Here is a 27,604-nt window from a genome sequence, read left to right as displayed (position 1 = left end):
TCCAATCCCTGGTGTTTTTGTTGTCAGTTGATTCATGAGGTCAAACAGTGAGTATTTATTAACAAATTTCACTGGTGAGTCAACAAAGATTGTGAGTCACATGTCAGACAAGTTATTGACAGTTGCTTTCATTTCAGACAGTCTGAGACACAAGCTTTCATTTTGGATGATTGTGTTACTTGAGTTATCCTTTATTGTTATTTTTAATTATCTGATCTATTTAAACAGCACCTGAAAAAGAAATATCAGAAACTCTATTAGGTCACCAGAGTCTACAAATGAGAGCACCTATTAATAGAGATAAAAATTAACTTTGCCTTGAGCTTAAACTATTTCTGAATGTAGTTCATTTTTTATTTCTTAGTGGATGAGAAATCATGACATTATGTGTTTGTTCATCCTTATTTGAAATAGGCCTTTGACTTTTTGTTTCTTTTTAGGTCATCACCCCTGAACACATAATGCACTAAATAACTCTTTTTTGGGGGCTTGTATCTAATCAGTCTGCGTTTGATCAAGGGCTAAAATCGTATTATTGGGGGGGATTGTAATTGGCACCCACTGTTTGCACTTGAGTTATGTATTTATATCAATGTGTTGTATATACTGTATTGTATGTATTTGTATGTGGCTGCCTTTTGTCTAAAACAAATCTCCCTCAGGACAAATAAACAATCTTAAATATTGCAGCCAGGAATTCTGCCAGTCCCCATCTCAGCCCTCTATGAATAAAGCTTCACTGCCCTCTAGTGGCTCTTAGGGGAATTGAAATATGTGGAGAAATTAAACCAGGTGCATTCACATATTTTTTTTTCTACTATACTGTTTGCTATTGTCTGTGACTGTGACACAATGTTTCTTTAATAGTGGCTCAGGCTAACTACAGAGTTCACGTAATTATCTCTATGACAACTAAAACTAGACATTAATGAACTCAAGTTGTAAGTCAAGTGTATTCAAAACCACATATTTAAATAAAAAGGTAACAAACCAAACAGACTTTAAATACTAGAAGTTAAACAAAATGTGAACACTCCTCATGTATATGAAATAAGATTTGCTCTACAGCTTAAACAGCTGGAACAGTAAGTTCACCCATTTTTTTAAGAGGACAAATCAAAGGTTTATTTTCACTGGACCAATTAGCTATACATAAGATTGTGAAAGGCGCAGCATGTCCAATGTCTCTTTATGCTCTGCATAAAGGCTTCATGTGGATATTGTATGAAGAATCCTAATGAGGCAAGAAAAAAATGATATTCACCCCAGTTTACAGTTTGTGGAAACTAATTTTGTGTCTTATAGGAAAAAAAAAACCTGGCCAGGTTCTCTGGTTTTATTTTCTCTACCTTTCATCCTTCTTTGTGGTAATCGGTACAAGGTAGGACTCTGATTCATCACACATAAGGTTGTTTCATAACTGTTATCCTGCTGGTGCTCTACTTGTATTAAATGACTTTGGAAAAACAGCAGCATATGCTCACCTAAAAACAATGTATGTAATGTAATGCCTATAGGTGGATGTCTGACTGTTAGCTCATCTATAATGCAGTCTATGCATGTTCGAGGCCAGGCCCAGATTGTCTTACTGCTCCACTGCTCCGTTACACATGCAAGCACACCTGATGTTAACTAACCTAGAGGCTTTAATGAAGTTCTGTGTTTGTGGTTAATGTATTATTTGAGTGCACTGACCTCATTCTCTTCATGTCAAAACAGAAAACAACAATGGACCTGCAATCCACAAACACTTGCACACACACAACACAATACTGACACTGTAAATGTAGCTTCTCTGTAGACAAAACAGTTTTGATTTGGTAATCAGAGGTGCTCATGCAGCACCGAGTTCGAGAAGGATTGCAGTTATTTTAAAGATGGTAAAGGGTCTGTCAGGAAGCCTTGGCAATGATGAGGATGCTCATGAGGAAGACCATGACGAAGAAGATCCACATGAAAAATCTATCCATCACCTTGGCGACCTTCTTCCATTCTGCTACCTTGACGCAAGTCGCTCTCTGTTCACGGAAGTAGTTGGCGATGAACTGGATGTTTTTCACCACCTGAAGAAAAGACAACCAGCTGAACAACAGAAAGCAATTACAGGCCTGATCCCATTCTCTGAGCTAATGCCTCAGCACCCAACCCTCATAGAATTACCTGACGTCAAGCATGTAATGCATGACTGTGTGAGTCCATGAGGGCTTGAAATGGTGTATGGGACACGCTAGGGTGACATCACACATTACCTTAAAACATGCCTTTCAAGAAAAGATGGAAAACCAGAATTCCAGTATAGTAATTTGGCAAGGTAATACAAGTAAGGAGAGCCATAATTATATGCAAACTCCTCTGACTAAAAATAGAAATAGATCTACAAATGTGCAATTAATATCTATGCCAGCAATTAGCCATTCACTCACAGAAGCTCCTGCTATCTGTGAGTGAATGAGTTTGTAAGAAGGTGAAAGGAACATGTAGTCTTAAAGCGCTTTGAGGAGTTAAAGGCTAGAAAACCACTGCAGTCTATTACTTTTTGTTTCCTTCACTATCCATGAATGTGTTACTTACTGGAAAATCAGACTTTAAGCATCAACCTGGTTATAAAATATGGGCAAGTCCCACCATAAAGAGCTTATACGTAGACTCACATTAAGGACACAATGTGGCATTGAAAAGTCTGTCAGCACAGGGCACCTGGTCAAAATGTAATTCCTAATTTAGGACAGAGCTCAAGCACTAATCACATTTTAGAGGTAGCACCAGCTGAGATAATTCCAACTTGAATCTTGCACCTAGCTCTGAGTGTGAATCCTCCATAAAACACCTGTCCTCATGTACATCATTTTCAAAGATGGAATAAGTGAGACGATAAGAAGAAGCAAATGAATTTACCGCACTTTGGCATCTGCAGTGAATCTTCTGCTTTCTCTGCCTTAGAAATGTATGATGACTCGGATTTATACTCCTGCTTTTGTTTCCCCACAAGTGATGATCATCAGTACCCCTGTTACCATATGTTGTTTTTAACCATTAGCCTGTTCAGAGGCAGCCAGGCATGAGAGGCAACACTGGAACAAATGCCTCATTAAGAAAGTGATTTTCAGTTATTGGCTGCAGGAAGTGAACACATCATTTCAACCACCTATTGGCTAGTTTAGACTGTTGCGCTCTACTAGTCAAGATTAATCTTATGTCTGCATGACGCAACCAAACATTACGACAGCTGAAGTTACATGTGGTTTGAGACAGAACTTATACAAAGCTGCCAAATGAGCCACAGCGCCTTTCTGTAATTGATGGTTTATCAGTGGTACAGCCCCAAAACCTCAAAAGTGCACAAGTCTGTTAGTGTGAAGTTTAGCTACTTTAGGAGAGAAGGTGTATTCAGATAAGAGGGGTCTACTCAGATAAGAAGGGAGTGCTGTAATGCTGTACCTCTTTATGTTCAACACAGGGGCAGAAACAGGGGCATGCTGGGACTTGAAGTTTCTCTGTGGAGTACAGCAGCTGCTCCTTTAAACCTACATTCAGGTGCTGGAGATTGTGAGGAAGAGGAGGGACCTGGTAGTCTAGTTCGTCCCTCCGGATATGGTGATAGCGCTGGATGTGCTCTCTCCTCCCCTCCCCTCTCTCCAGTCTGGATGCATGGTTGTTGTGGTTGTTGAAATGGTGATGGCTGCCGTTGGCTTTGCCATTTGCGTTGCCGTTTGCCTGGCTTTTCTGATGCTTGTTGTGACTATGCGCAGCGTGGCCATTGCTGTACCTGTATGGTTCACTGTCATAATCAAAGTCCTGGAAAAGGTCATCCTGGTAGCCAACCATATCCCCTGAGGGTTCTTCAGGCCACAGTGGGGTCCTCTCACTCTCTGGCGTGGTGCAGTTCTCCCCAACCTCATACACAAAGAATATTTTGGACATGTAGTCGATGATGAGCACTTTTGCCCAATGAGGGACCGGCTTTGCCTCAGCTCCACAGAAATGAATATTCATGATGAAGATGGTGAGAGAGGTGGAGGCTGTTATCATTGTCATAGTAGCGATGTAGTACTTTCCTGGAGGAGAGGCCACAAAAAATAAGAGGTTTATGAAGCATCACATTCTAAGCAATGATCTGAAAAATCTGCTTTGGAAATATGTAGTCTCAGATAAATCTATGTTTACAGACATATCAAAGTATCAAACATTAAACTCTGTATCATTACGTCTTATATAGAAGCCTGTTTCTACCACAAAAGATAAGTGTCTGAAAATTGTACCAGATGACAAAGTGTTTTATAAGCTCAACACGATTTTTTTCTTTGAATTTTCTATGTAGAAATAGGCTCCCATAGTCAAAAATATGTATAATTAGCCAAGAGTAGTTGCTAATGATGAATCAAACCTATATAGGGCATGCTCTCTGCAGGTGGCATGCTCTCAGCCACCAGCAACTGAAACACAGTTAGCGCCAGCAGCACCGTCACCCCAAGGGAAACCTTTTCCCCCGAGTCGGCCGGCAGGTAGAAGCCCAGTGGAGCCAGGAAGGAGATGAGGAAGCAGGGTAGGAGCAAGTTGAAGATGTAAAAGGAGGAGCGCCGCTTCAGCAGCAGGGTGTAGGTTATTTCAGTGTAAGGGTCAGAGCAGCAGCCGTACATCATGACGTTTCTGACTGCAGGCATGCCGTGACACTCCCACTCCACATTCTCCACAAAGTCAGATAGGTCTCCGCTGTCCATGCCCAGACTTATGTCCACCTGTGGAAGGGACACAAGCAAACATGCTCATGTTAAGAATTAATAATTCACCCTTTTTTTAACCAGACTTTTTGGAGGATTAAAGAATTGGAGCCAAACATAGAGGACTCTGTAGGTGATAAGGAGCTGGCACATGAGCTGTACTGTTTACAAGTGTCAACATAAATGTACACACTGTATCGACATTATCAAACACTCTGGGGTCTCTGTTCTAACAATGGTAAAACATAGAAACACATACATAGAAAAATTTTAATCATACGCAAATAACTTGCTCCGTCCTTTTCTTCTCTTGGGTCTTTCCTCCTTAAAATATTGGCTACAAAAAACTATAAAGGATGCTATTCTTTTTTGGGGAAATTTGAGTGAAATACCTTTTACTGAACTCGTGTAACATAATTAACACTCATGATTGGAAAAATACATTAAAAACTAATACCTTGGGATCTTGTGAGAAACAAGTTGTGACACAGTTGTGTATCAAAACAGTAACATATTTCTAGAGTCCCATATTTACTAACTTTTAGCTCTGTTTTTGGTCTCCTCCAGATCCGGATGGAGAAATGTGGGGCTGTGGAAAATGTAATTAATACTACAATTTGTTCCTCGTGTTGCATCTATCTGTTCTTGTCTGCTGTTTGGTGTTGAACAGCTAGTAAACAGAGAGTTTTAAGAGCTTTATTTTAGTTTGTTTTTGTTTTACAAAACAAAAGCCCCCTGCTGCTGATAATACCATTATTCAAACAGAGAGTGAAGAAAATCACTTCAGTTTTGAGATGGGCAATCTATGAAAATAACCACAGTTTGTTTTAATTCTCTGCAAGGATTGAGGTGATCATTTCCTGGCAAGTAATCACTACAATTAACAACTCTCACACTGTGATTTGAAGCATTGTCAATAAGTTAACAAAAATACCGAAAATTATTTCAATTTTCAGCAATTTCTGTTGAAATACTTTTGGACCACAAAAAGCAGATCCCTTACGTTTATATGGAAGGTTTGGTGGTTTTATCAGCTGTGAAAAGCTGTGTCACTTTTGGAATACAACAGCTGATCTCAATCTTATGTTTAAACTGTTATCATCATTAAGGAGTAAAGTCATTCTTTACAGAATTCAAAATAATAAGCACACCTCAAGTAAGTAAAGGAAGTTGTTAAATCAAGACTAAGGAAGGGATCCCCTTTCCTCCTTCCCTGTCCTCTCTGCTTTAACACACCTGGTTGCCATTGTAGGTCCAGGAGCCAAAGGTGAGGTTGCACTGCTGCCAGTCAAATGGGAAGTAGGAGACATCCACAACACATGTGCTCTTTGTGATTGCAGGAGAGTCCCAAATGAGCTCCCCATTATAGCGCAGCTTTACATTAGTGCTGGGTGCACCTCCAGACTCCTCATCTGCTCTACACAGACACACAGAAGAAAGTCCATGTGAACACACACTCTGTGTCACACATTCAACTCTCTGCCTTCTATGTGTCTCTTGTTACTGACTTGTTGTAGAGGACAATGTCTGGCTTCCAAACAAGGTCACTGGGGATGTTGATCATCTCCAGATCATCATAGTCCTCCTTGTCCCACTTCAGGTAGGCATCATTCCAGACCTGCCTGATCCACAGGTATGTGGTTAGCACCTGGTTCCTCTCATCCTAAACAAAAACACAAACAACACAAAAAACATATTTACTAAAGGCAGAGGGTGATGAAAGGTTTTATATCCTAATTTAATTCCACAGTACAGTGCTGAACAGTGCTGTTTGAAGCTGGTCTCCACAGAAATAGAGGACTGAAGGAAGCACTGTTAGTTTTTGTACAGTGTGAGGGCCCCATATTTCCTCTTTAGTGCTCAAAGTAGAACCATAGCAGAACACTTTACCAGCTTACTGAACAAAGTCAATTAATTAATTGGAAAAACTACACAGCCATGTGTGTTTGTGCCCAGAGCATCTTTGCCTTGGACTGACTCTTTTACTGTACTGTTGAACTTTTTTGTTAAATGATCAATTTTAACCTTAAACTAACAATTACAATTCATCACAAACTGCATTTTCTGTGAGCACAAATTGAACTTTTAATTTCTTTGAACCTTTGAACCTTAAACATGTGGAAGTTACACATGAATTATAAAGAACAAAACATCTTGATCTCTGTCTTCCTCTGTATCTCATTACTTATTTAGTAATGTACAGCTTTTAGGACATCTTGAATACTGCATTTGCTGTTTGTGTTTGTTTACGAGGGTGAGAAACTTGAGACTCATCTGAGGAGATTCTTTATGTCGCTGGGGTGTAGAGTTTTTAAGTCCCCAAAATCAATATTGCGTCACAACAGTGATATGGTTTTCTTCTCTACTCACCATGTCTTTGATTTGGGACAGAGTAATCTGCAGCGACACATTGAGAGCACTGTCTGTGTCTTCAACAGGTCTCAGAGCGTTGGAATAGTCCTCCATCAGGTCATTCAGAAGTTTACGGGCATAATGACCCTGAGCACAATGGGAAACTAAGAGTATGGATTAAAACAGACTGATGTCAGGGGATTGGAGAAACAAGATCAGAAATCAAGTCCATTACTAAACAAATTTGTGTATGCAGAACTGACCTTGCAGTAAGAGGCTGATCCAAACCATCAGCGCTGCCTTCCTCATTTTCACCCAGTCACAAGCTGAGAGATCAATTATTCAGCAAACCTGAAACAGCCTGGATCCAAATCCAGAGCGTTAATCTATTCCAATCTCCATTCTCCTTGCTGTCGACACTGAGTGAGTCAAGACCAAAGATAATCCACAAAATCTTACATCCTGTCGGAATCTCCGGATGCTTCGCTAGGTGTTAGTCTCAGTTCTCTTCTGTCACCGACTGTGTGTGATCGCTGCTCTGGAACAGGACCTGGGGCTATCACTCACTCAAACACACACACACACACACACACACACACACACACACACACACACACACACACACACACACACACACACACACACAGGAACACTGAGGTATCACATAGCACACAGGTTCTCAAAGAAAGGGGATGCCTGCAGCCTTATCCACTTGTGTACATAACCACAACACACATACACACTGAACCTTACTGCATTACACAGATAATGACAGGTGTCAGTCACACAAGTACAGTGACACTTTCTTACCTATGCTCAGGTCATTCAACATGAACACACACATGTCATGACACAAGCCATGCAGGCTGCATGGCAATTAACTCTACACAGATCCAGGATCAGTTTTCACCTGGTAAATGTGAATCTTTAACATAAAGCTTCACACTGGATGAAGATAAGTCATAAGAGAAGCTTTCCTTCTCTTTGCCTGTAAGTTGTTGAAGCAATCAGTAACAGTAAACAGCAGCCAATTTATTGACCTGTCATACTGACAGCAGGTAATGACCTCTACAAGGTTTAAGGTATATCAGCATGTACCTTTAATTTGTTGCTATTGACAACTCATGTATCACCCTAAATCAGGTACCACTGTTGAAACCTTGAAGTCAATAAATATACTGAGAGGTGAATAAAGAAGTGGTGTAGATAAATTGAATAATTGATATGAGATTTAATCAAATCAAACTTCCTCTGGGAGCTGTTGAAAAGAGAGCTGTTGACTTTCAGGGTGTAGCATTTCCTCTGAGAACCTATTTGTCATTGGGCTAACTAATTAGGCTAACTAGTTTGAGGATTAATGCTTGCAATTAGGTCATTAACAGAACTTCCTAGATAAATACATTTCTGTCTTACCTTTTTAATTTAAGCTTTCACCATAGAGCAGGGAGCACCCTGGAAATAAAATTTAAGATAAAAAAGGGAAGTTGTGTTAGATGTATAATCTTTCAGATTCATCAGTCTGCATAGCATTCCCCACTGCTAAGTTCTTGACTTTAACAGCTATATTACTTTTCCACAAAGAAGCATAGACTGTGTTAAAATCTACTGGAGTAGGACAATAATTAGCTCATAATTTGGGCAATGTTAGCTTGTGGGCTATTTCACATTTAGAAAATCGCAAGGACCACTAAAAGCATTGCAATGATCCAAAAAAATTAGGTGTGGTGTATCTGAAAGTTTGAGATTCAAACTTCTAGGACTAAAAGTCCTGTTCATTTAGTGAGATTCTATTAAACCTCTACTGGTATAGCACTTAACAAGTGCTGTCCACTTTTAAACTTTTCATCAATGTGCATGCTATAGTTATGGTTAACATGCATCATTCTACAAAATCCATTTAAATTAGATGAAGCTTGCAAGCTGGTAGAAGTCATTTTGAAGTAATCTCAGATCCATGCACATGCAGTGTAAAGTGTTTCCTCAGTGCAAAGATCACAGTTGTGTTTTTTAAATTAAAATATGTCATAATTGGCCTTAGTTACTACCAGAAAAGTAAATTGCAGACAAGCTACCTTCCATCAGATGCTGTTAAGCTCCAAAAATGACAATGATGGCCATTACTGGAGAGTGTGAAAACAGTCGTCTTTACACAATTGTGTTCATGTATCACTCAAATTTGTTTGACCTTGTGTGTCTTTTGTTTATGTGTTCACTTTTGGATCTGTTGAAGGCCAGTTTGTTTTGAAAATAAAATGTATCAATCAAAAGTCAAGAAAAAAGTTAATATACCATAACGTCCATTTCAACATACCTTACATGAAATTGTACATAGGATGGTTGTTCATCATTGAACTATGTCTTTCAACACCACCACTGTTACCCAATACTGACAACTACACTGAGAATCAAAATGAAGTTATGACATTTCTTATCTTCATGATGTTGACAGTTTTACCAATATCATACATTGAGTAATCGTTACTTTAAAGTATAGATTGAATTTGAGTGCTTATGTAATATGTTTTTATTATTAACTTATTGCTTACATCTTATTGTATATGCCAAGATCTTGACTCCAAATACTGTTGCAGCATTTTATTTAGATCTGTTTCTTCTGTTTCTGTTATGTCAACACATATTAGAAATGCAAAAAATAAAATCATGCCACAACAATAGCTCCCACTACCACTTACTTTGATGACAAAAAGAGACTGTTCAGTCATTTTCACATCGGGGAAATTTTTGATTGTAGAAATTGTCACATTTATATGTGAAACGTATCCATTTTAACCTGTGTCTACCAAAGTAGATGGGAGTATATAAAATAAAGAATGTCAGGGATCAAAACCAGTCAGTTCATAAAGAAATCAACAATAGAATCCAACAGTCTTGCAAATCGTTGTCCCATCTTGGCATCTAGCAAGCTGTTCATGGCACTGAGTCCCTCTGAGGGTGTGATGTTGTCAGGGCAGGAATCTGTTTATGTACATAGTAAAATAAGTCACAGAAAACAGTGCTGTTTTATATTATTAAAGAATAGTGGATAGGATATGAACCATCTTATTGATTACCTTCGTTTGTGTTTATCATCAGAGGTGAAGGCATCTGGAGGCACACTGCTTGTCTTTTCAGCATTTCTACAGCAGCAGGTGGGACACTGTTGTTTCCGCCTGTTAAAAAAAAGTAATTCCATGAGAAGTAAATTGCAAACAGTTTGTTCCTGTTAAATATAATGGTTATTATGAGTAATAAGTAGTTAATTCTCACTGAAAAGAAGGAGACTTTTGAAATTATCGTTTCCAGAGATAATTTCTTCATAGGCAAGCAGACAGCCGGGACATTCAGTCGGCAGGTAGACTTCCTTGAGGTAGAAAGGTTGCTCTGTGGGAAAATCACAAACCAAAAAAAAAAAAAAGATAGGAAAAGTGTGTTTAAATCATTAGTTTTAAAATGTTTAACCTCTGATTGTACCTGTTTTAACTGACTTTGTGTAACATTATTTGTCAATGGTTGTGACATTACTTTTAATTGTTGTCTGTTTTTAATTGATCATCACTCTTTAAGGGTTATTTCTTTTATTTGCTTGTCATGCATTTTAATTTTTCTTTTATATGCTCGTCGTCATTGAAAATGAGAGCTTGCTCACAATGATTTTCGAGTTGAAATAAAGATAATTATAAATGCTGAGTGCCACAATAAACTGTGCAACAGAAATGCAAATCAATGACTGGTTTTAATGTGCCATTTTAAGGCTTAGGTTTGGCTCTCTGTCTTGGGATGTTAGACCCAGCAGTGACATTTTGACGATACACTGTGCCTGAATGAGAGGATGCTCGGTGGCAAATTGTCAATCACAGGTAGCCATGCCCTTGAATTTTATCTGATTTATTGCCATTTTTACCCACGATGCAACCATCATTTAAAAATTTGACACATCTTTGAAAGTAGAATTGAGTCCATGCTGATTATGAACATGTTTATAATGGCAATAAATGTTGTGAGAAGAAAGGTAGCTTTTTTTCATAGACTTCAAAACAATCTAACTTTTTGCCACTGGAGTAGTCGCCCCCTGCTGATCGATAGAAAGAAAATTCAGGGTTTAAGGTACTGCTCTGTTTGAAATGCTGGAGGCTAAATCTACCTTTTATATAAGTAGCCTGTAGTTTTGTCTGTATAGAAGCTCTCTGCTATGCTATTCACGCACCCATCAACATTATGCTGTTTTCAAAAGTCATGTTGTATGTTAGGCTCGAACAGGCGATGTATCTGTGAAGACAAAAAAAGAACAGACAATCACAGAAACATGTGGGCTGATGTTGTTACTGCTTGTTTCTGTACATTGCATATAAAGTTGGGAGAAGTGATCCTACAACTATAATGAAAGAGCCCACGATGTGATATCAATAAGCAGTATGTTTGTGAAACCTATACCAATAAAAGTTTCATTTATAACATTTATTAAATTACAGCTGGAAATGTGGCTCATAAAAACACATTAAAAAGAATCATGATGGTTCGTCACAAAAAATTCCAAAGGACTGCATGTTGGATATAGATGTCTTAATTCACTAAAGCATGCACATGTAGCCCCTCATGTGATTGTTTTGGTAGTTATTTACATTTTCTGTGTCTGGAGGATATTGAGGACGTTTTCCTGGGAAGTCGGAGTGATGTCCAACCAAACACTTGTCATCAGGCGGGCCAGGGAGCGACTCCCTGGGATGTCAGAGCTCCCCCCATTGTACACCCATCTCCCCAACATCTGAAACACAAGCAGCACAAAAATTCTGCATTTCTACCTTTATGTATCATTAATATCATGTTATATTGTTCTTAACCCAGTTGATTTTCTAACTTTTCCCACACATTTTTTTGTTCATACCAAGAAGTTCAAATAAAGACCAAAGACAAATACAGCCTGATAATCTCATTTGCATCTTCTCATTTAACGCATGTTACCTGATTTAATCTAACAGGGTTTTAAAAATCTTGAACAAAAGAGCTGATGGACTTAATGTTTTAATTTGGTTGGGGTATAATTAGATACATTCATCATGTACAGAAAAGCAGATGTACTTACTTCCTCTTTGCTGATAGTTATTGGATTCACCAGACCCTCACAGCTGGTTTGAGGAGCTGAGAGTCCCAGTGAGAAAAGACTCAGCAGTACAACAGCAGCAGCACACGTCTTCATCCTCTAGATGGCTCTGATCTTATTTTTATCAACCTTCTTCCTCCTTTGCCTCTTTCACAAGCCTACCAGTTTATCTTCACTGCACTCAGTTTTGATATTGTCTTACCTCCTCAAAGCCTTACACACTTCAAATGAACAACCCCCCTCTCTCACCAGCATATCCCCTCTGTGTGCTGATGTAACAAAGGCACACAAAGCAGAGAGGAGAGACTTTGACCAGTTCAAGGAATGGATGGAATCCTTAGCTGATCACATACAACAGGCTGTTATAGATACAGTATGTATGGTTATGTGATTAATCCTCATGTTAATCCTTCCTGATCTGTAACTGAAACTTGTACACAGACGTAACTGTACAAAGTGAGGTTTTTAAAGCATGTTTCAGCACTATGAATGTTTACTTAAAGGCCAGGATATTTATTCTCTGTATTATTTATTCAATTATTATGTCAAGAGGAAACATTCAGATCTTTAAATTTAGGAAATGATTTCTATGTTACATATATCATTTGTTTGGATTAAGGTGCAGGTGACAATATAAAGTTTCAGCTTCTTACAATGTATTACACTGTACATATGCATAAATGTCATTGATCCTGTATATTTACTGTACGTGACTCTCTGGCACATTTTAGATTTTTTTCTTATAATTAAAATTACTATTGTACCAAAGAGTAACAAGGAAGTTTAAATGTTTTAAGTTCTTGTAGTAACTTTAAGTGTTAGATGTTAAATTGTCTCAAAAAACTACAAGTGAAACTATGAATTGTAGTTCAAAATTTGACTTGTGGTTTTATATTAAATACTCAAATAAATTAGTGTAATAGAATTTAGTTAATTAAAAGTACTTTTGGTAAAAACATCACTGAGCTTATGTTACATCCACTAACTTAGACCATGTAGCATTGCTGAAGACCATCAATAAGTTTTTACGAGGATGAGGAGTTGGTTTCATGTCAGACTATTTTAATTTAGTATTGGTACACTCACTTTTCAGCAGAATCTAAATGTTTAAACAGGACAATACAAAGTTATCTTATCTGCCTAACCTTTGGGCTTTTTGTACTTTTTTTTCTGGAATCAAATTCATTTTGACAGTATTTGCAGTTCATTTAAACTTTGTCCTCCCCTACTGATAAGCCAGGCTGTGCTCTGCTGAGTGAATGTGACTGCTGAGATATGTTGAAATATAAAAAAGACTAGTACACAGTAAACTCCTGTTGTGATGTGGACACGTGCAGGAAATGAGATCTTAAAGAGAGGACAGCTTGTTCTGAAATTCACATCTGTCTTTGCAAAAATTACTCACCAAAATTCAGGAATATAATACGAGTGGGTTTTGATGAGGGGTCTTGGTAATGGTAGTTTGCATACCTTTTTTAAAGCTGCTGTTGGTAGTCACAGAGTAAACATCTGTTCAGAGAGAGGGACTTCTAATGTCAACACTATCCCTCCCAACCAGATTTACTCTAAGCCCCCCGACACAGATCGGCATGTGTAGTCATGATAGTGCCGGAGTCATAACTAATCGGAAGACGTAGTAAGGGCCACCCCTTAACCAATAAGGACAGAGGATTTGAGATTAGCTATGATTGATCCGTCATAACGGAAACAAGGGGAATAATAACATTGCTAGATACAAAGGCATTGAAAAACGCAGAGATTTTGCATTAGTCTCAAATTACTCCACTTACCAATGAGTACAGATGGGCATTATGACCTTTTCTTCAAACCCAGCAGAAAAGAGTAACCTGTTTTTATACCATTCTTACCAACCGCAGCTTTAAGTGGGGAATTTTTGGTAAGTTATGAACAATGATGTGATTTTTTTTTCATGACCTACAAATGTATGAGACCATCACCAACTAGAGTATTTTGACATTTTATCAAATTATCATTTGGGGCATTTTAGCCTTTTTTTTTAGATGGGACAGCTGAAGATAGACAGTAAATGTAGGGAGTAGAGAGTAGGGGAAGACATGCAGCAAAAGGTTCTTAGAGGAGCTTTAAAATGGCTAAGGATAGTATGCAACGTGGACATATACCCTGTAATTATACAAATATTTTCATTATCAGTCCACTCCATTGCTGAGTGATCCAGCCAATGTGAACATGTGAGATCATACTACAATCATACTGCTCCTGAGAGGAACTTTCTTTTGTTTGTGTCCATACTGGTGTCTCCAGCTAACAAACTAGAGCATCCTCTAACAACAAACAGTTAAATGTATCACTCATCAAGAATCTCTGCAGTGGAAAATGTGAGAAGAGGCTTCTTTTCATCTGACACCTACCCAGCAGCTTTGTTATTAGGTATTAAAAATAACCATAAATAATCAGTATATAGAAATAGTTTTAATTAAGATGGTCCCATTTGCTTTTTTAGATCAGAAAAGGCATCAATATAATTTTAGTGTGTTTCATAACTAGCTAAAAATTCCTGATAGGCGCTTTTAAGGGAGCACAGAGCTTTGGATGAGTGTCCGACTCAGCACATACATCACCAGGCAAAGTTAAGTTTAAACATTTGAGTGAGGTATCTTTAAACTAAACATGATTTTCTGGAAAGGAAATTATGGTCACAATACTTCTAACCCTGCAAGGACATTTTTTAAATGTTAATTGCTCACTAGATAAACTTTAAAGTTAAGAGGGGAGTGAGAATTAAAATTAGTGGACAACATTTGAACTGTTCACACTAGTAAAATGACAAAACCAGGTCTTATCAAAAGTGTTCTTTTTAATTGAACTTAAACTGAGAGCCCTCTTTGGGTGTCTTCTTACAGGACGAGAACAAAAGGACAACAAACAATCAAAGGACAGAAAATATCTAAATCTGCTGATCATCCTGACTGAACAGTGAAATTTCTGAGCATGACCTAACCGATAAAGCTCTAGCAGGAGGGCAGGGAGGGAGGGAGGAGAATAAAGACAGACTGATGACCTGTCAGATGTCAGCTATTGATGGAAAGACAGGTGAAGTAAAAATGACAAACCCATCCCTTCTTCACCACCTCCTCTGCTTCATCCATTCTCCTGCATTGATGGTGAGGATCAACGACAGTCGGATGGGAGATTGAGATTGATGGAGAGGGGAGTGACAGGATGCATTTATCACACTGCGACTTCCTGGTTTTGTTGGTCAATTTCTCACTTTAATTTTTCTTCATCTTGGTGGGACAGACAGACAAAAGGGAAGAGAAACAGGACGACGTGATCACTAATCCATGGCTTCCTGGTTCTCCTGGTCTGCGCTGATCTCCTCGCTGGCCTCTTTGCCCTCCTTGCTCCTCTTGCTCTTCTTGTGTTTGTGCCTCCGGTGGCTGTCGCCCTCCTCACTGTCGTGCCTCCGTCTGCTACTGCTGCTAATAGAAGGAGAGAGGATTAACGTGTGGAAAGGGTGGAGGAGATAAAAGAGGAGTAGAGGAGAGATCAGACAGGGAGCAAACCAGAAGGGAAAGAGAGATAAAATGGTCGAGTAGGATAGAGAGAGACAAGAAAGGCAAAGGGCAGCACAAAGAAAAGGTGAAGTGAAATGAGAGAGAATAATGGGTTGAATCCATGACAGAGGATCAAAAAGAGGAGAGTGTTGAGTAAAACATAAAGGTTGAGTAAGAGAGAATACAATTTGATAACGCTGCTTTTGCTTTGCCTGTTACTCTGCCTGTGCTCACATTACACATGCGGTGTACACGATAGATTAAACACGCTAAATGTAAAGTAAAATGTAAAGAACAGGTTCCTGATTCAGAGTTAGACAAAAGCAGCTCCTGCTTCAAGGTTGTTTGAAATGAGAAGCCTTAATTGCAACTTTACTCTCTTACTTTTAGTGTTACAAATATAGAGGCTGAGGAGCTGATGTGATTGACTGATGGAACATAAGCTGAGATCTTGGTGATTTAACTTCCAAACAAAACAAATGGCAGGACAGACAGGCCGACATTGGCTTTGAGTCTAACAACATATAGGATTGAATTATATACAGTACAAAATACTAAACAGTGGCTAAGCTAGTTGCGTTGGCTTTTATTAAAGCTACCCATCGCACTCTTAACATGCCAACTCAGTTCACCCTTACAACAGCTTCCACATCTGGGAAAATCCTAACCATGTCAGACCTGCTGTGCGGAGTCAAGCGTTTCAATGCTATGAGAAGACAACTATTGTGTGAGGGTCACAGTGGTTGGGTGAACAATTGAGGTGTTAGTGTACCTTCGTGAGGACTTGTGGCGCCCCTCCTCCTTCTCTCTGTGCCGCCTCTCTCTGTGTCTCTCCTCCTTCTCTCGGCTTGACCGGTCACGATGTCGCTCCCCGTAAGCTCGCTCCTGGTACTCGCGGTAACGATACCGCTCCTCGTCGCTATGGAAGGTAAAAAAAGATGTGTTTAATTTTCCATGTCATTTTTGTGTGCGCATTAAATGATCATCCCGGAATTTACCTAAAATATTCTTATCATTGATATTTCTAGTACTTGCATATGATGCATTTCATTTGAACCCACAGAGTCACTTAAAAGGACCATGATAAGGGTATGACATTTACATAACCATAGACAGAGAAATAGTGTGTGTACATGTGAGTGTTTTGTCTCCCTCACCTGGTGTAGCCCATAACTGACGGGCTGTGCTCCCTCTCTCTCTCCCTCTCATGTGTCCTCTCTCGTGGCCTCTCTCTTTCCTTTTCCCTCTTATCATCTCGACGGTAATAGTTTTCCCAGGGTTTAGAGTTATCCATCATGGGTGGCCAGGGAGGAGGGCCTCCAGTCATGGGTGGTGGGTACGCACCTGAACATATAGAAAAAGACAAAAGAGGACTTGAGTGATAAACAACAATAAATTGATGATTAACAATTGAAACATACTAATTAGTAATAATTAACAGTACACCCAGGAATGCACATTTGCCTTCATATCAATCAATCAATCAATCAATCAATCAATCAATCAATCAATCAATCAATCAATCAGACTTTATTTATAAAGCGCTTTACATACAATGGCATTGTAACACAAAGTGCTGTAGATAAAAACAACTTAAAATAAAATAAATTAAGAAAAAGATCCCACCCCCAGCCCTGACCCCAAACCCACCCACTTATCCAAAGGTTAATAACACAAAATATGCAACAATAGTAATAAAAACAATAAAAATAAAATAGATTAAAAGCAAAAAAGCCGTTGCGGAAGGAACTAAGGAAACGCTCTCATGATATCTTAATGAGGAAACACTGGAGGTAAAATTTAGGTAATTCCAGTTGCTATTTTATCCATCTGTCACACCAGATCTCTAAATCAGTACATTGAAAATCTGGTAAGATACTTTTTTTGTTACTGGAGTTAGAAAGTCAGATTAGGTTTTACAGCTTCGTACCTTGGGGGAATGGGTATGGAGGGACAGAGCGTCCATCATAACCGCCAGGGTGGCCACTGTGGATACAAAGAACAAAGAAAACATCTCAATTTGTCAGTGTATGTATGGGCAAAACTATCAAATTACATCCTGAAATCTTCATGAATAAAATATAAACGTGCCATTTTGTTTCCGTTTCTTTTTCCTTGAACATTCACCTACATTAGCCAACAAGTTTAAAGTTTTATCTTTTATCATAATCATATTTATTGACTATCAAAACTAAGCAGCATCTGCTTCAAGTTTTAGATTTGTGGACACTCCGAGGCTGCTAGACCACATACAGTCTTTAGCATAGATGTGTCTACATGTCTGTTACCTGTCCATAGTGGGGATAATGGCAGGAGGGGGTCCACTGGGTGGAGGAGGGAAACCAGGAGGTGGGACAGGAATGGGCAACCCTATGTGGGAGAAAGAGATAGAAAAAGGCAAAATACATTAAGAGACCAGCAGAGAGAGGAAAATAGTCTTGATGATGATGACAATGATAATGATGGTGATGGTGATGATGATGATGATCATGATGATGAAGATGATAATGATGAGCTTACTTGGCGGGGGGATTAGAGGAGGCGCAGTGTTGACGTTGGGTGGCGGGGGGAGGAAAGGGGGTGGAGGTATGTTTGGAGGAAGCGGTCCAGGAGGGAAGAAAGTGGGTATCTTTGCTGGAGTCGGCTCAGCGTCTGATTGTTCAGCGATCACCTGAAGGACAGACAGCAGGAGAGGTTGTAATGAAAACGTACGTAACCTCTAGCTTTAAATGTGTTTTTAATTTGGAAATAAAAAAATGCACTCACATTCCCAGGGGTCACCTGGATGTTGTTTCCATCTGGATTATGTCTGCGTCGCCCTTCCACCCTGCTGATGGTTGCCGTCTGTCCACCAATCACATCAATAGTACCGCTTGTCTTCCTGGGGAAAGAAACCGGAAATAAAAATCAAGGCACTGAGAAGTCTGCAAAACAAAAGACATATTCACATACAGACACAAAGTTTAATTCAACACAGGTGAAATGCCAAAAGCAATAAAACAGCAATTAACACAACTACTTTTCAAAGTCATATAAAGTCTCATGGCTGCAAATGTTTTTTACGTACATATGATGAAGTCCACCTGATGGATCCCAATTCTGTGAGTTTCTGAGGAATTTTTAAAACATTAACATTTTTTAGATGAATATCATTTACATTTTCAGAGAATAGTTACCAACATCTCATTAAGAAAGGCATTGTACAGTGAAATAATCAAAAATAGACTAAACAAGTCATGTTGATTGCTGATAAACAATCTTAAACCTACTTTACAAATTCTATGCTTTAATTTCTTCTTCCTTATCTGAAATATATCCAACTTTATGCTGTTCGGGTATCTAGCTAACTCAGATGAAAAACATGTTTAACGCTAAAAACAAAAAGAAATGCTGTCACTGTCTTTTTCAACTTAGATCTTTTAAAAATGTTGCATTCTTCTTCATTACATCAAGTAAAAGTGGACTGGTTCTTACACTCACATAAACGTCCTACACTGAGGTATGACCTTACTCAATTCTTTTTACAAAAATTGAGGAAAGATGTTATTGTGGAGGGTGCTTTTGAAGCATTACTAACAGATAAAAATAAATTATGCAAAGGTTAAGAAGTTAAGTAATCCCAATCTGTGATGGATGATGAATCTATGCTGAGTCTAATTACACTGAACTGTCTTTATATGTTGAGCCACAGTTATTGACTAGCCACCAAAACGTGCCTTACTTAAGCAGTGAATTAAGCAAAGATGATTCTACTCTGGGGTATTTTCCTTTTTTTGGTTCAGAGTTCTAATGTTTTTAATTATGACACATGCACATCAGCCAACCCAAAAGAAAGACACATGAGCATAAACAGAGAATCTTTGGCGCCTTGTTGGAGCTAATATAGGGAGTTTTTCTGTGGTAACGAAAAACACCAGGCCACCTGTTATGACATTAACACATTTCTCATCTTGTCTATTTCATTTTGCAGGGACAAGGCAATGCTCACTTACGTGTAGTAGGACATGTCCGGCATAGGCGGGCCAGTCCATTGAGGGGGAGAGATCCTGCTATTTGACAAAAAAGACAGGGTTAAAAGGGATGAGAGTAACATCTGCCCTCACACGCAAACACACAGCCCATGGGATGAGGATGATGGGGACACCGGCTGTGTGTCTGTGTGTCTCACAACCGTAGCTGAACAATAGAATTAGAAACGCCAAACTCAAGAAATGTGTTTACTTTTCAGTTTGCATCAAATAAACTGGCTGCTACAATCCCCCTTCTCTAGATGGTCTGTTATTGTCCATGATTTGATCAATTATCTCTTTACTCTTGTTTAAAGCCTCCTTACTGACCCACCCTTGACCAGACAGAAAAGTAATGCTTTGGTTAATATTAAATACAAAATTCAAATCAATTTTAAACTAAATCTGATAAGGAAAACACTAATGTATGCATTTTTCCATTCACCACAGTTATCTATTATTTAAAGTTGGGCACACTCAAATAAACAATAAGGGGGGCTTATACCAGTGTTCAGTGCCATTTAAACAAAGGGAACATCCCAATGTTCACTTACATCACTTTTCCTTCAACTCCTTCCAAGGATAAAACTCTTCTTGTAGCATTTATAAAATAAAAATTGACAGCATTTTATATGTCATCTAAGAACCCACTTAAAAACAGTTTAATAGAAACAAACAAAGTCAACCGAATCGCTGTACACATCACTTCTAGTAAGAGCTACATCTATGTTAAATAAGTATATGTCTTAATGAAGGTGAACGTAAAGGTGTTACCTGGTGACCTGACTGACAGCAGACTTGTACAGGCTGACAGGAGACGTGAAGTCAGGCTTGGAGGTGTGAACAGGCATAATGGACATGTCCTTCTCATTGCCCGTCCTACCCTGCTGAACCTAAGACAGAGCCCAAAGTTGGTTTGTAAATACAATTTATGTGTTCATTATTGAAGGGATAGCTGAAGTGTATTCATTTTAACAGTTTTAGGCTTTTTGTCTTTCACACTGAAAACAGTCTTAAACCAAATATGTAAAGATAATTAATGTGGGATAATGGACATGTAAAAGAAAACATTTTAAGTTTTAAGTAATGTTTTTTTTATCATAAAGAAATCATTTTCATTTTCCTCTTGAGGCACACAGGGCAGATAATTAAGATGTTTGCAAATGTTCCTCATTTCAGGAAACTGGCAAGTGGAGGATAATGATGGAGAAAACAGGAATGTGTCACTATACGTGTCGAAACATGTGGAGTGCTGTCAGAGATGGAAAACGTAAGCACAGTGGCCTCTTACCGTGATCTTGCTTGTTACCGAGCCAATAGTAGAGACCTCCAGGCCCATGCGCAGCCTCTTCTGTTTATCACAGTACGCCTTCCATGTGTCTTCATTAAAGCCATAGTTAAAGTAATCTGACAGATCCGCTCCTGAAATCATACACATACATACGTTTTATGTCACTTTGCTTACCAAAAAGTGAAATTACGCATTTTGACACTTTGTACTCTACACACAGACAGACCTGGCTTCCTCCAGGGTTTCTCCTCAAATGACTCCATGTCCACCTCCAGCACTGGAACCCCGTTAATGTTTCCTGGGGCATCCAGATCCACTCCCTTCAGCTTGGCTGTTATAGAAAATCAACATGTTACAAGGCATGTACATTTAGAAGTTTATCCTTACAAGTGTTTAAGTATAAGGATATATGCTCAGGCTGTTTTAAGCAGAACAGAACAAAAATAAAAGTCTGATTTTATTTGGTCACCTTGCCCATAAGGCCTTGAGCCTGCTGTCTTTATGTTGAGGTTGACGGGTGGAGCTCCATATGTTCTGGAAAAGGAACGTAATAATATTTAAAACCCTGACATTGATATAGCACAAGGTCTACTCTTAATCAAACTATCACATACATCACAAGAAAAGAATATAAACAATCCAATATTTTAAGATTGAGCTTACGTGTATTGCGGTGCTCCGGTTTTGATGTCTCCAATGGTAACACGAACATCATCATCGTCATCATCACTGTCACTATCACTGTCAACATCCTCCCCTGCAGCTTCACCTGTGGCCTGATACACATGGACGAAAATGAAGTGGTAAGACAAAGGGACGGGAAAAAGAGGAGTGTAATTTTAAATCTGGCAGATATGAAAAACAATCAACAAGTCAGAAAAACTGGGACGACATGTATGCAATCTACTAACCTCAGAGGCCACACCGTTCCCTGTAGCGTGGTCAGCAGCATCCTCTGTGGAAGCATCAGCAGGTGCACTGCAGATAAAGAAACATTAAAGGTAAAAGCCTGTCATTACTGGTATCTAAACTAATCATATGAATATTATTTAACCCCCTTGTCTAATAGGTTTCTCTGAATCACTGCTGCAGACGATCTGCCGACTCCAATTGTTGCAACTACTAACATTTCACTTACCTCTACTATCATCTTTATAATTGTTAGTGTGAATCTTAAAGCTGCTTGACTCCAGCTACTATAGCTAACATTGCAAGTCCTCCTTATATTATCTTCATCATAGTTGCTCATGTTTGACTGGCAAGTGCATTATCCTACTGTGCTACTCCTGCTAATAACACACATGCTTTTACCATTATTAGTCTTACTGAATCCACAAATCTTCACTCTGTTGTTGTTGCTCTGTTTGTATCGCTCTCTTTTCTGCATCCCACTCTATCCCACCTCCTCGGCCAAACACAGTTGCAGCAGATGGCTGTTCGATATAAGTCTGGCTCTGCGCAACTCTTCTGTTTGTTCAAGGGAAGTTTTTTTATTGTCACTCTTACTAGTTAAATGTGTGTGCTCAATGTAGATTAATGTTGGGTCTCTGTAAATAACAAAGATAACGGTATAAATCTGCTCTCTTTGAGAGAACATTAGGGCTAGAATTAGGCTATACAAATAAAAATGTGTTGATTGACTAATTAAAGCTGCTGTTGGTAGGAATGGTGTAAAAAAACGTTTTTCTGCTGGGTTTGGAGAAAAGGTCATAATGCCCATTGGTACTCATCGGTAAGTGGAGTAATTTGAGACTATTGCGAAATGTATCTGCGTTTTCCAATGCCTTTGTATCAAGCAATGTTATTATTCTCCTCGTTCCCGTTATGACGGACCAATCATAGCTAAGCTCCAATCATCTGTCCTGATTGGTTAAGGGGCGGCCCCTATTATGTCCTCCGATTGGTTATGAGTCCGGCACTATCATGACTGCACACCATAGACTGTATAAATAATGGACGTAGTATCCGTGACGTCACCCATCTGTTCCTGAGCGCTGTTTTGAAGCCAATCAACAGCGGCAGCCATATTGGAAATGCGGAACTCAACCAGGCAGAGTGTGACGTAAAGAGGCGGGGTTTGAGGCTCTTAGCCAACAGCTATGTGTTCCCATCCGGGAGTCAAGTCAGTCATGTCCTTCTTTGGGCAAAAACCCGTAATCTTCTGAACCGTTGCGTTAGAAAACTTTTTACAGCATTAATGCTGCAAAGTAGGGATGTAACGGTATTGTACATATCACGGTATTTTGGTATCAAAATTCTCACAAAAATACCGTGGCATGTGACGGTATCAAACAGGGACTCGGAGTACTCCCGCTAGTGTAGTTTTTTTCTGGTGCTATTGATTGGGCCGGTCTGAGAAGCAAACATCATCTCCCATGATCCCCTGCGCAGTGCAGGAAGAGATGGCAGAAAGCACAGAGGGGGAGTGGAGCGGAAAACTTAAACTAGTGGAACCTCCTGCAAAGTTTAAATCAGAATTATGGACGCATTTTGGTTTTGCAGTAAACAAAAACGATCGAGGAGAATACATAACGGACATGCAAAAAAAACTGTTTGCAGACACTGCCAGACCGCGATCATCTACGAGTCGGGGAATACAAGTAATATGAGAAGACACTTGATGAATCATCCCCCTGCAGCCGTTTTCAGTGGTGGACAATGAGGGATTTAAAGGGTGGTGAGCGCGCTTGAGCCAAGTTACAAAATTCCAGTCAGTTTAAAGACACTCAACTGAAAGGTTTTTTTTTATTTGCTTGTTACTTGAAACACTGGATGTGCCTGCACTGTTCTTTGCACTTGAAAATACCTGTTGGTAGTAATAAATGTGATTAGAACATTTGAGCATTATGTTTGTGTTCAATTACAGTAAGTGTGTTTATCCTTATCATTCCTGGCACTTAATTTTCCACACTATGACATTTTTCAAAGTCATCTTATTTTTTTGACAATACCGCAATAATACCGTACCGTGGCCTTAATACCGTGACGATATCGTACCGTGAGATTTTGATATCGTTGCATCCCTACTCCAAAGATCGTCTTATTTGAATTGGTGTGTATGTGGTTTCCGGTGTTTCTGCAGCCAGCCTCAAGCGGATTCTCCATTAATTGCAGTTTATAACACTTATGCATGGGCTTCAAAGTTTGAGACCGGAGGTTGCCGCTTGCTGCACACGCCGAACTGTGTTGGGGGGCTAAGAGGAAATCTGTTTGGGAGGGATAGTGTTGACATTTGAAGTCCCTCTCTCTGAACAGATGTTTACTCTGTGACTACCAACAGCAGCTTTAAATGACTGATACAACTTTGACTTGCACTATCTTATTGTTTTAGTGATTACTTGTGTTTCTGAGCTATTTGTATTGAATTGCATCTGCTAATAATTATGTAAACAAGTGTCTCTTGAATTTTGCTAAATCCCACAACCAAATTATTTTTTTAAATAGTTGAACAGTTCATGAATTACCTGATAGCAGCATTCAGCTTGGACTCCTCGTCCTCATCTTTGCTCTCAGACTCATCTGAAAGATTAAAATACAAACACCAACTGGCTGAAGTGGCCATTCAATCATTTCTCGCATTGCCCTCTTGCACTGGAATCAACCTTTTATATACAGTCTATGGAATCAACAGACAGCAACAAAACTTGTAATAACCACACTCTATGTCTCAGATGTAGTTATGTTCTTTATGCAGACGGCTGCAAAAGGCCGACAATTCCATAGCAGGTGCTACTAGCTTAGCTTCAGTGCTAACTCAAACATTATCATTATGGCATACTGTAGGGTTCCAGTTTACACATACATACACTGCACACACAATAAACATCTATTTGTTTCAGAGGAGATGTATATGTGGACAGCAGGTATGTTTTTACCTCCATACAGCCATTCCTCCTCCTCATCACCAGCACTAGCATCAGTGGTGGTTGTTTTGTCCGCTTCCTCGGCAGACATGTTGAGCTAAACACGGGGAAAACCACGCAGACTCACAAGGAAACAGCGTTTGACAAAGCTTCTAAGTACAGAATCACAAGAAAGTTACACTTTCTCCCTTCAGTCATCAAAATAAAAACTAACTACCCTCATAGCCTCATCTTTAGTCTCAGCGAGCACAGACTGGGTGAACCCGGAAGAAGTTATTAACGTCCCGCTTAGGTCAAAGTATTGCTTCAAAAACTACAGCGCCCCTAGAGGACGAGATGATGCACTGCAATGTGCTGTCTAGGGGTGAACAATTTAGAAGCTGTTACTGATAAATAAATAAAAAAGCTCAGCAGTTTTTTTAGTTGAAATTTAGGTGACTTTTCGTTACCTGAGTGTTTTATGTAGTTTCAGTATAATGCTACAGTATTTTCCTGCTCCAGTACAACTTCTGATTCAGATTCAGAGATTCAGAGAACTTTATTAATCCCAGAGGGCAATTTGGTTTACAGTGTCCCAACTTGTCGATAAACAACACAGACACTAACAAACAGACAAACAACACTCAACAGTCAACATGTCAGTGATTACAGCAGTGCAAGTTGGGGCTTGTCATAAATAAAGAGTAAAAGAATGTTTAAATAGACTAAAAATACATTTTTTTTTTTTAAAAACAGGAAGCCAGGAATAAATACTAACAAAACATAAAATACACAAATTCACAATTTCACAAGGACAATCTATAACAAACTGTTAAAAACTGCTATCAGCATTCAGAAGTCTGATGGCAGAAGGAATAAAAGAATTGGAGCAAAGAATGTTCCCTTTAATCCAGCAGGGATCTCTTTTGCTTTTTATTTGTTAAGGTTAGTTCGGCCACTTATTATTTAGGTGCTTATTATTTAGGTCATTTAGGTGCTCCAAATAAAGAATAGGATACAAAATATGAGTCAATTCCTACAGAAGTGTGTAATTTTCTCTATTAAGCTACCCAGCAGCATCTAGACTGATTAAAATATGCCAAGTACTTATAGGCTGCTGCAACAATTCAGTGCATCTCTCGCTACAGCCAAGTTATTCAATCAACATTGTTCTGAAAATGACTTTAATGCTCAATGCCCCCCCCCCCCTCCCCCCCTTTTTCTTTAGGGATATACATATATATATATATATCCCTTTCTTGTGACAGACTGTTATACTCTGTGTGTGTACACTTTTGCTTGAGTTAAAAGAAACTCTTCTTTGCTAAAGTAAGAAATAAGTCTCCTCCCTAAATGTTAAATAGGCATGGAGTAAGAAAAGCACTCTTTATGCAGTCAATAAAAAATGGGTCATCTCATCCTATGGCAAAGAAATGGACAATTGATGAAATGATGACTCTAGCACTGTGAACAGATGCCTGAAACTTCTCCTCTCCCACTCCTAGACACAATTTACAAAGCTGCATTGTTGTCATTGTTGTTGTTGTTCATCTTTTTATTTTTTGTCTGCAGGGGATGGTAAGGAGAGGGAATAGTGGCAGGAGCTCAGCGTTGCTGCATGTTCAACAGCAGACAGTGAGGGTTAAACTATTATGGTCTGCACCTGAAGCTGTTACAAATCAGTAATGTGGCAAACACCGGTATCCTGTGTGTGTAAGAACTGGGAACCATTATTTACCAAACCTATGTTTTCCTTCAAATAACTTTAGAGTAAGTTGAACTAGATAAACATACTTTTTTACTTGATATTTGCATTTTTGTTAATATCTAAGAAGAACAATGCTGGGAAAGTTCTAAAAGTAAATTTGATTTTCACAAAGAGACAGAATCTCTCTTCTCTCCTACAAAACATGTTAACAGTCAGAGTCATATGACACTGTGGTTTGTGCTCCTTACCACTTGGTCTCGTGGCCTTTCCCTTCTGATTCAGGAGCCCATAACCTTACATGGCTGAAATACAAATGGCAAAAAAAGTAAAAACACCTCTAAACTTTGAACAAACTCCTACTCTTCTGGGAAGTCAAGAATATGGAGCCCTACAACAGAAACCTGGTCACAATCAGCCACAAGTAAGTCTGTGCTGAAGAGGGTGAGGAAGACAACTGCCCCAAGGCAACAGACTCACATGTACTCACAACGCCCCAGGTTCACTAAGTTTATACTCTGTGGTAATTGAACATTATGCACTAGAATTATAGAGACAAGACACTGCATTATTATATTATGCACTGGCTCTGTGCTGTCAAGCAGTGAGCAGCTTACATCAGTGTATACTCTTGACTGTATTTGAAAAGATCAGGAGGGGGGCTCTGAACAGTAGTTAAGCAGCCTTATGGCAGAAAGTGCCACCGTCACTTTTGGTCACAAATTCAGATTTAGAGGAGCTTAATCCACTGACCTAAGTGACAACCCTTGCACATATTAGCTCAATAAATTGGGGATATCAGAGCTGGTCCAGTTAACATGCTGTAAGTGATTCTTATTTTCATTTAGATGGAAAAAGTAGAGTTTTTAACAAAGTCCACATTTTTAACCACCATTTATGTTATAGCTTCAAATAACGTCATAATACAACCAACTAACCAACATTTTTCCTTCTCGTGGTATAAAACACTTTTTTTATATCTAACATGAAACACATATTCAATAAAAACTGAAATATCAAACCTGCATCATGTTGACTCTGAAAATACCTAGATT

General features: G+C 38.9%; 3 protein-coding genes across 6 annotated transcripts; all 3 read right to left on the bottom strand.

Moving 5' to 3' along the window:
- Positions 1-16: 16 nt before the first annotated feature.
- On the bottom strand, positions 17-8,522 carry chrna9a (cholinergic receptor, nicotinic, alpha 9a). 2 transcript variants are annotated; one of them, XM_034688336.1, is made up of 9 exons: positions 8,484-8,522; positions 7,530-7,636; positions 7,334-7,431; positions 7,089-7,234; positions 6,227-6,381; positions 5,955-6,135; positions 4,385-4,736; positions 3,439-4,055; positions 17-2,063 (listed from the first exon to the last, which is right to left on the bottom strand). In XM_034688336.1, the coding sequence occupies exons 3-9, from the start codon at positions 7,377-7,379 to the stop codon at positions 1,893-1,895; spliced, it is 1,668 nt and encodes a 555-aa protein (XP_034544227.1). In that variant the 5' UTR covers positions 7,380-7,431; positions 7,530-7,636; positions 8,484-8,522; the 3' UTR covers positions 17-1,892. The 2 variants fall into 2 exon arrangements, with proteins under 2 accessions (XP_034544227.1, XP_034544226.1); XM_034688335.1 differs by having other exon boundaries at positions 7,334-7,636.
- Positions 8,523-9,681: 1,159 nt separating this feature from the next.
- LOC117816507 lies at positions 9,682-12,352 on the bottom strand. The gene is made up of 6 exons (XM_034688804.1): positions 12,151-12,352; positions 11,690-11,832; positions 11,275-11,336; positions 10,338-10,451; positions 10,142-10,240; positions 9,682-10,046 (listed from the first exon to the last, which is right to left on the bottom strand). Exons 1-6 carry the CDS (start codon positions 12,262-12,264, stop codon positions 9,922-9,924), a joined length of 657 nt encoding a protein of 218 aa, XP_034544695.1. The 5' UTR covers positions 12,265-12,352; the 3' UTR covers positions 9,682-9,921.
- A 2,632-nt stretch (positions 12,353-14,984) lies between these two features.
- Positions 14,985-25,172, bottom strand: fip1l1b (FIP1 like 1b (S. cerevisiae)). 3 transcript variants are annotated; one of them, XM_034687767.1, is made up of 17 exons: positions 24,878-25,172; positions 24,467-24,521; positions 21,914-21,980; positions 21,666-21,778; positions 21,472-21,536; positions 21,229-21,333; positions 21,003-21,133; positions 20,486-20,604; positions 19,697-19,750; positions 18,772-18,813; positions 18,471-18,585; positions 18,225-18,375; positions 17,993-18,074; positions 17,635-17,690; positions 16,862-17,048; positions 16,477-16,623; positions 14,985-15,629 (listed from the first exon to the last, which is right to left on the bottom strand). In XM_034687767.1, the coding sequence occupies exons 1-17, from the start codon at positions 24,954-24,956 to the stop codon at positions 15,485-15,487; spliced, it is 1,713 nt and encodes a 570-aa protein (XP_034543658.1). In that variant the 5' UTR covers positions 24,957-25,172; the 3' UTR covers positions 14,985-15,484. The 3 variants fall into 3 exon arrangements, with proteins under 3 accessions (XP_034543658.1, XP_034543656.1, XP_034543657.1); XM_034687765.1 differs by having other exon boundaries at positions 19,697-19,753; positions 24,878-25,170; XM_034687766.1 differs by having other exon boundaries at positions 14,985-15,626; positions 19,697-19,753; positions 24,878-25,169.
- Between the last annotated feature and the right edge of the window lie 2,432 nt (positions 25,173-27,604).

This window comes from Notolabrus celidotus, chromosome 7 (assembly GCF_009762535.1).
Source record: "Notolabrus celidotus isolate fNotCel1 chromosome 7, fNotCel1.pri, whole genome shotgun sequence".
Classification (NCBI taxonomy): Eukaryota; Metazoa; Chordata; class Actinopteri; order Labriformes; family Labridae; genus Notolabrus; species Notolabrus celidotus.
Note: the sequence above shows the minus strand (reverse complement) of the source record. Positions and strands in the feature narration are given on the sequence as shown.